This window comes from Homalodisca vitripennis, unplaced genomic scaffold (genome assembly GCF_021130785.1).
Source record: "Homalodisca vitripennis isolate AUS2020 unplaced genomic scaffold, UT_GWSS_2.1 ScUCBcl_230;HRSCAF=1719, whole genome shotgun sequence".
NCBI classification, from domain to species: domain Eukaryota; kingdom Metazoa; phylum Arthropoda; class Insecta; order Hemiptera; family Cicadellidae; genus Homalodisca; species Homalodisca vitripennis.
The window spans coordinates 65,738-74,087 of NW_025776347.1; the positions used below are offsets into that span (position 1 = coordinate 65,738).

An 8,350-nucleotide genomic window follows, 5' to 3' on the forward strand; every position below is an offset into this window, starting at 1 on the left:
GACATCAACGCCACTATGTTAGTCAGCTGAGAAAGAATCTGATTTAGTCTTACCTTGAGATACTGAAGCAGGAGGGAAACTGGGTGAGAAGTCGGGGTGATGTTTTGTGTGAACGGCTTTGCTTGTAGTTCAGGGCGGGAAGTAGGCTTAGGTGGCTCAGCACGAGATCTCGGTGTGGGCCTGGGTAGTGTTGGTCTGGCAGGGGCAGGTCTGTCCTCGATTGTTGGTTCTCTAGTTGATGAGAGGCATGGGGTGGACGTGTCTCGGAGGTTGAGGTCTTCGGAGTTGAACGAGAACGAGCCCCCCGTCTTTCCGGCTTCCGAGCTGGGCGATGACGGCGACGCCTTACCATCTCGAAGTCGTCTTCCTCCCGGTTTTCAGTGGAGGGCTCCGAGGTGTCATCTACGGTGGCAGGAGGGGCAGGAGCAGGAGCTTCTCGAGGCTTAGGAGGCTCAATCCTGGAAGGTACAGGCCTCTGAACCCTCCTGGCAACGGCAGCATACGAGAGCTGCTTCTCGTTTTTGAAGGTGACACACCCACGGTAGTTGGCAGAGTGGGCCTCTCCACAATTGCAGCATCTGGCCGGGGTTGAAGCTTCCTTCGGGTAGAGGCTGGACGGATGATTATCACCGCATCGTACGCAGTGGCTGGAGCCATGCCCAAACCCCTGGCATCGGTGGCACTGGACTGGTCCACTAGGCCTGGTGTACTTCCTGACCTCCAGCCTGCAGAAGAACAGAGTCCGGGCGGTGTAGACATCAGTAGGAGGCTGGAGCCCATCGCCTCCACGGAGGGTGATGACCCTCAGGCTGGTCGGTTGTCCACGTCTTGTTTTCAGGAGCTTGACATCCACGATGCCATAGCAGTAGTATAGATGTGTATGTTTACCAACGTCCCAAAGAGGTCGAGTCGTCTCAGGGAGGTCGAGTTATATTTTTCTCGGTTCTTGTTCGTGTGCAACAAGTTGTGTTTTATTTTTTACACTGTACTGTTTCAGCAGTTGTCTTTGTTTTTTATTCTCGGTTCTTGTTCGTGTGCAACAAGTTGTGTTTTATTTTTTACACTGTACCGTTTCAGTAGTTGTCTTTGTTTTTAAAGTCGCGGTTCTTGTTCGTGTGCAACAAGTTGTTTTTTATTTTTTACACTGTACTGTTTCAGCAGTTGCGTAAAACTTTTTTGTCGATTACACAAAGCGGAGCAACACACACGGCGGCGGCGGCGGCAGTGACACAACGCGGTGAGTCAGCGGCGGCGGCCGGCGGTGCCCGAGTTACACAACGCGGCGTGAGTCAGCGGTATCTATCATACGCGCAGTCTGGCAGTGTGGTGTGCGGTCGTTCAGGTGCAGCACGTAACAAGACGCGAGTGTATACGAAAACGTGTTAGGTGTTCGTGTACCGTATGTGAAACTTTTGTTGCTAGAGAAACGTTGTATGTGCGACCCGTACTGACATCACTCATACTGTACAGAGTTTGAGGCAGTGTCGAATACTAGGTAGTCCGAGTAAGTCGTGACAATGGCTACTGCTGCTTGTGATGTGTGTGTGGTGCAATGGTGTCTAAGTCGCAAATGGCACGTCACCGTAACACTGCCAAGTGTATGTCGGCTGGAGGAGTCGAGCCTCACGTGTCGAATACTAAAGAACATTGTGTGCACTGCAACAAATTAATAACGTCACGTAACATGTCTCGCCATGTTGAAGTGTGTGGCAATATTAAAACGACTGTTGAGCCTAAGAAGCCGTGTCCGCATTGTCAGCAACTGATAACCATGTCCAACTTGAGCCGTCATATTGCAAAGTGTTCACCAGGCGGTTTAAAGCGGAAGAACGAAAACTACACTCTTCCAGCTACCGTTTCAGAACCACCACCAAAGGTTCCACGCCTTGAACCAAGTACTAGCTCCACATCAGCTAGCACGTCTGCCATCGGTCACATCAAGAAGTGTTCACCAGACGGTTTAAAGCGTAAGCATGGTGTAGCTACCGTTTCAGCACCTCCGCCTAAAGTCATGAAACCTAGCAAACAAGGGGGTAATATTAAAAAGGTACAGCAAGCGTTCAAGGGTCGTATGAAAACGTACATGATAGAAAACAAGCGTGGTATCAAGGACCCCAAAAGATTTCTTAAAACATGTAGAAAGCCAATCACTCGCGAAATAGCACAGCATGTCGACGAACACAACATCAAAGCTAACCTCGTGTTTGAAGCCGAATACACAAAACCGACGAGTGGTGTGATTCAAAAGATGAATTTCAAAACTAAAAACAACGTGATTCTTCCAACTACGGACATTAGGGTGTATGTTAAAACGGCGATGAAAAAGCTTTTGGTCGAAATGGAAGAGTTCTACGCCAAGGGATCTGGTTGGACCTTGCACAAAATCCTCCACCTCGAGTTACGAATTAATCGTTACGTTCCACTCAGAGGCTCCAGTTACATGGAACTACACGAAAAGATTTCAGCTAAGAAAGCAATCGTAAACATAATGAACAACGATCAGAAATGTTTTGTGTGGTCAATCTTAGCCGCGTTGCATCCCAAGGAGTGGCAAGCGCAGCCCCAGCGTATACACCACTATCAACCTTTCGAGCACGAGCTAGACGCCTACCTGGACGGCATCACTTTTCCTGTGAGTCTCGATAACGTCAAGTTGTTTGAAAAGCGATCTGGAATATCCGTCAACGTGTACGCGTATGATAAGAAACTTGTCGTCTATCCGCTGTACGTGACACGAGAAGAAAAAGACACACACGTTGACTTGCTGTATATTAGAGATCAAAACAACTCTCACTACTGCCTCATCAAAGATCTCAGCCGATTAGTACGTTCACAACTTTCAAAGCACACGACTAGAACCTGGCTCTGCAAGCGCTGCCTCATGCATTACGGTACCGAGGAACTACTGATCAAACACAAAGAAGACTGCAGCGAACACGAGGCGGTTAAAATACTGACACCGAAAGAAGGCTCCACAATTCAGTTTAAGGACTTCAAACACGCGATGAGAGTTCCGTTCGTGGCTTACGCTGACTTTGAGTGTATGCTGACTCCCGTAGCCAGCAGCAGCCGGGATCCCGATGCACGAAGTTCTTACACTGAAAAGTACCAGAAACACGAAGCGGTTAGTTTCTCGTACTACTTCGTGTACTCTGACGGTGATTACAAACCGCCCACAACGTATTTCGGAACTGACGCTGCACAAGTGTTCGTGGAAAGCATCATGAACGATGCCAGGGAAATATTCCAACTTTACTCAAGAGCTGCTGCTGTACCGATGGAGCTGACTCAAGACGATTTACATGCAATAGCCAACGCTCGGCAGTGTCACATCTGTGGCAAGTCATTCAACGATCCCAACGATTACGAAGTTCGCGATCACGACCATCTGACGGGGAAATTCAGAGGTATGGCACACAACTCTTGCAACCTCAACTTCAAGAAACCGCATTTCCTGCCAGTGTTTGTTCACAACCTGAGCGGATACGACACCCACCTGTTTATCAAGATGTTTGGGCTCAACAACGAGACCATCAAAGTTATTCCCAATAACGAGGAACGTTACATCTCGTACACCATCGAGGTTGAGCGTGGAGTGAAAATACGGTTCCTGGACTCGTTGAAATTCATGGCAAGCAGTCTAGACAAGTTGGCTAAGAACCTGTCCCCCGATCAGTTCAGACACACTTCCAAATTCTACCAAGGTGAGAAACTTGAACTGTTGTTGAAGAAAGGCGTGTATCCCTACGACTACATGGACAGCATGGAAAAGTTTGAACTTTGCACACTTCCCGCCAAAGAAGATTTCTACAACAAGCTAAACGACGCTCACGTAAAGCCCGAAGACTACCGACATGCGGTCAACGTTTGGAATACGTTCAACATACAGAACATGAAAGACTACACACTGTTGTACAACAAGACGGACGTACTCTTGCTGGCGGACATTATGGAGAACTTTCGCGACGTTTGCATGCAGACGTACCAGCTCGACCCTGCTTGGTACTACACGGCTCCCGGACTCGCGTGGAGTGCGATGCTCAAGACCACCGGCATAAAACTCGACCTTCTCAGTGACTACAACATGATCCTGATGATCGGCAAGGGCATTCGTGGCGGAGTGTCACAGTGCTCTAACCGGTACGCCGCAGCAAACAACCCTTATATGGAAGCAGAATTCAATGTGGACCAGCCGACTTCCTACCTGACGTACTTGGACGCAAACAATCTGTACGGCTGGGCCATGAGTGAGTACATGCCGTATAAGAACTTCAAGTGGTGCAAAACCGACATTGACGTTACAAAAGTTCCGGATGACGCACCAACTGGCTACATTCTGGAAGTCGACTTGGTGTATCCCAATAATTTGCACGACTTGCACTCTGACTTGCCTCTTGCACCGGAACGTCGAGTACCGCCGGGATCGAAAGAAGAGAAACTTCTCACCACACTGCTAGAGAAGGAAAAATATGTTGTCCACTACCGGAATCTAAAACAGTATCTATCGCTCGGCATGAAACTTAAGAAAGTCCACAGAGTTATAAGCTTCAGTCAATCAGCCTGGCTCAAGCCCTACATCGACTTGAACACTCAGATGCGTACGCAAGCCAGGAACGAGTTTGAGAAAGATTTCTTCAAGCTCATGAATAACAGCGTGTTCGGTAAGACAATGGAAAACATCCGGAACAGAGTGGACATCCGACTGGCCACGAAAGACAAACAAGTCGACAAGTGGACTGCTCAACCAAACTTTAAGAGCAGGACGATATTCACCGAACAGTTGGCAGCCGTTCACATGTCAAAAACGAAATTGATGTTCAATAAAGCAATCTACGTCGGCATGAGCATTCTGGACGTGTCGAAAACGCTGATGTACGACTTCCACTACAACGTCATCAAGAGGCGGTACGGTCACAAAGCCCAACTTCAATATACAGACACCGACTCGCTAACGTACCACATCCAGACGACCGACTTGTACAAAGACATCAAAGACATGATCGATCTGTTCGACACCAGCGACTATCCCGAGCCCAACCGTTACAACATGCCTCGAGTCAACAAAAAGGTACTAGGGAAGATGAAAGACGAGCTCAACGGCAGAATCATGTACGAGCACGTAGGACTTCGCTCGAAAATGTACTCCAGCAGATCCGAAGGCGGAGTGATCAAAAAGTCGAAAGGTGTCAAAAAGACAACGATAGAAAACCACCTGACCTTCGACGATTACAAACAGTGTCTGTTCACCTCAGGTATACAATACGGTTCGATGAACATGATCCGGAGCTTCAAACACGACTTGTACAGCGTTGAACTCAAAAAGATTGTTCTGTCGCCTCACGATGACAAACGTTACATTCAAGACGACGGCATCGGGACTCTGCCCTGGGGACACTACAGCATCCCCGTAGAAGTTATGGCTGAGCTGGAAATCCGGTCTGCTCTGTCGACACAGTGAGACTACCTACGGTAAAAACAAATGTAAATATATTATGTAAAAACCTGTTTAGCTGTATGTAAATATTTTCACACATTGTATTTAAATAAAATGTATATATTTTTTTATGTTGTTGTGGATTTTCTTTTCAGATTAATGTACTCTGTGTTTATAATGACAAAAGTCTGATATAAAATTAATGATCAATTAAAAATTAAGTGGAAGCAAACGAGCTGTAATCTGTAAGGTCGTGACCCAAGATAAACCGTTCCGAGTGTTGCGAATAATAAGTGCTTGGTATATTAAACATTAATAATCTAATCATTCTTCCTCTTTCATTAGAAGGTTTGAATTGTATAAGTGTTTTATATCAATTTAGAAAAATACGCATATTAAGTTAACCTATGTTGTCTACCTATACTTTGTCAGGATAGATACTAGAAATAAATACTAGAATAGTTACTAAAAAAAGGACTTTATGCAACGCTTTAATTAGTAACTAATTAATTAATTAACTTAATTAATCTTTGTAACTTGTACAGTAACAAGCACTTGTAGCAGTAGCAAGCTTGTTTTTTATTTCCCTGTAATCAGGGAATAGGCTTGTTCTCACTAAACAAACATCACAATAGTACCATTTACATACAGTTCACAGGCAATATACTGATACAGAGTCAAACTCAATGGGCCATGTGAATAAAAACTAGTATATGTACGCTACCTTTGAATCGGATCTGGATGTTTGAAAATTTCTTCAAGGATAGCCTAACTAAAACTATAATTGTTTTCCTATTTACAATTCCCTAATATTTAGGGATTATTATTAAATTAAATTATTTATTAACAATATCGGCAGTGCTATACCTATGAATATTGCAAATTTAAATATAACAGTGTATGACATACAACATTTGTAATTTTGCACACAATTTAATTGTAATGCATGGGCTGTGTTCTTACGTGGTTAGTACGTAGCTTGAACACTGAAAATTATATAATGAAATTGTATCGAATATTGAAAATTTTACAAATTCAACCAAACTTTCTTCAAACACAAGTTATAAATAGGCAAAATTAACGTTACCTTAACTTTCACAATTGGATAATATGTACTTACGAGTCACATTGAAATTCCCAATCACGTAAAAGTATTTTTTTTCTCAATTTAAAAATAACACACGGCGATCAAGTAAACGCGTCGCGGTACTTCAGTAATGGACGCTACGGCTGTGAGAAGGCTACTGTATGGTTGTTCTGACCACAGATAACCTATTGGGCGCAGATAACACTGTGTGTACAAATATTATAGTATTAGACCTGCTTTACTAAAACACGTATTGGTGCGTTACATCTATTGGAACACGACGCTGTCCTACATAAACGAGGACACTGATAAACGTCATCACTGAACCATGCGAATGGTGTTTCGCGTAATGTCGTACATGAACTCTGTCTGAGACACCAATATTATGTACGCCGTAGTGCCCACGTCGCCTTGTGCGGACGCAACTGCTGTAGTGAAATCCAATTCGACTTGTATATCGTTTCTGGACCTGTCTCGGCTGGTGGGATGCAAATGCGTGTCAATCACGATGATGGGGTACCTCGATTTAAAATCGTCCATGTTGACATACACGTCCGTATCGCCGTACATGAGTTTCCTAAATGTCAAGTACTGGTCGTACAACAACCTGTAGTTTTGAGTCGCCATATCGCAGTTTTGCATTTCCGCCGGATAGCGGTGTCCGTTGATTTTTACCGACACATTCTTCAAGTTGCAATGATCGAATCGACTTGGGTTTTTCTTCTGCTTGTTGGTGCGGTCTGTTTGCAGTGCAACGATAATGAATTTGGGATTGTACACGTTACGATAGAGGCCGGTGACGTCAAAGTTGAACGTTGAACCAAACACGCCTTTCTTATCGATACACTGCCACTGCAAGTAAGTGTATTTCAGCAAATCCTTATCACTCATTTGTTTGAGACCGGCAATCAGCTGGCTCTTGGCGTTTGTCTCGTACTCGACCAACGGAACACGCAACACAAACGATTTGATTACAACTTTACCGTCTGCCGGTTCAGTTGCTCCTTGTGCATTACCCGACCAGTGGTATATAGCGTCATTGTCTTCGGCTCGAGTGAACGTGATCTCGAACCCGCCCTTGTACATTGGGTGACGCAAATGGTCAAAGAATCCCAGACCCAAGTGGCCGAGTGTACCCAACGCTTCGAACTTGCCGCCGCCACTAAACTTGGAAATGAAACCGCTAGTCGGCAACATGTACATTTGCGATTTACTGTAGCTCACCAATCCTTTCACTTGACTCGTAATGCCGGGATGGTCCACACTGTCGAGCAGAGTGTTGTGTTTTTTCAGTTCGATTCGCGAAAACAGATACGCTGGAAAATTGTCAATCAGTTGAATTGTCGACGCTGCGGGGTATTCGGTACCGTCAGATTTCTTGACCAACTCTCCGTGTATGTGGTACATTATGCGAGAATCGTAAAACGCATCTCCGTGATCCAATTTGAAAACCGTATAGTTGTTTGGCGTATTGAAATTTAGGTCCGAGACCGGCATCACGGTCCGGTACTCGCTCCGCTCTATTCCAGTAACTTGTTCTTCGTACAACTTGTCCATTCTCGTGTATCTACCCGGGATGGTTGTGCCCGTATCTAACTCTATCTAACATTGCTTTACGACATTACTTGTATTCAATACGATATACAAATAAAGTTTTACTAGTGTTTAAGCGTCAGATCTGAGGTGTAACAACTTTGATACCATAACATGTAATTGTTTCAAAATGATATCTTCCATGCAACTGACTTGTAACGCGCTCGTGGAACACGGTCAGAATGTACGGCAGACTTTAGTAAAACCTAGAATTTGCTGATTATGCACGATCCGGA

General features: G+C 45.0%; 2 protein-coding genes across 2 annotated transcripts; one reads left to right on the forward strand and one right to left on the reverse strand.

Moving 5' to 3' along the window:
• The first annotated feature begins 1,570 nt into the window (after positions 1 to 1,570).
• On the forward strand, positions 1,571 to 5,458 carry LOC124370483. Its single transcript, XM_046828765.1, has one exon. The coding sequence runs from the start codon at positions 1,571 to 1,573 to the stop codon at positions 5,456 to 5,458; it is 3,888 nt and encodes a 1,295-aa protein (XP_046684721.1).
• A 1,381-nt stretch (positions 5,459 to 6,839) lies between these two features.
• On the reverse strand, positions 6,840 to 8,078 carry LOC124370484. Its single transcript, XM_046828766.1, has one exon. It carries the CDS (start codon positions 8,076 to 8,078, stop codon positions 6,840 to 6,842), a length of 1,239 nt encoding a protein of 412 aa, XP_046684722.1.
• Between the last annotated feature and the right edge of the window lie 272 nt (positions 8,079 to 8,350).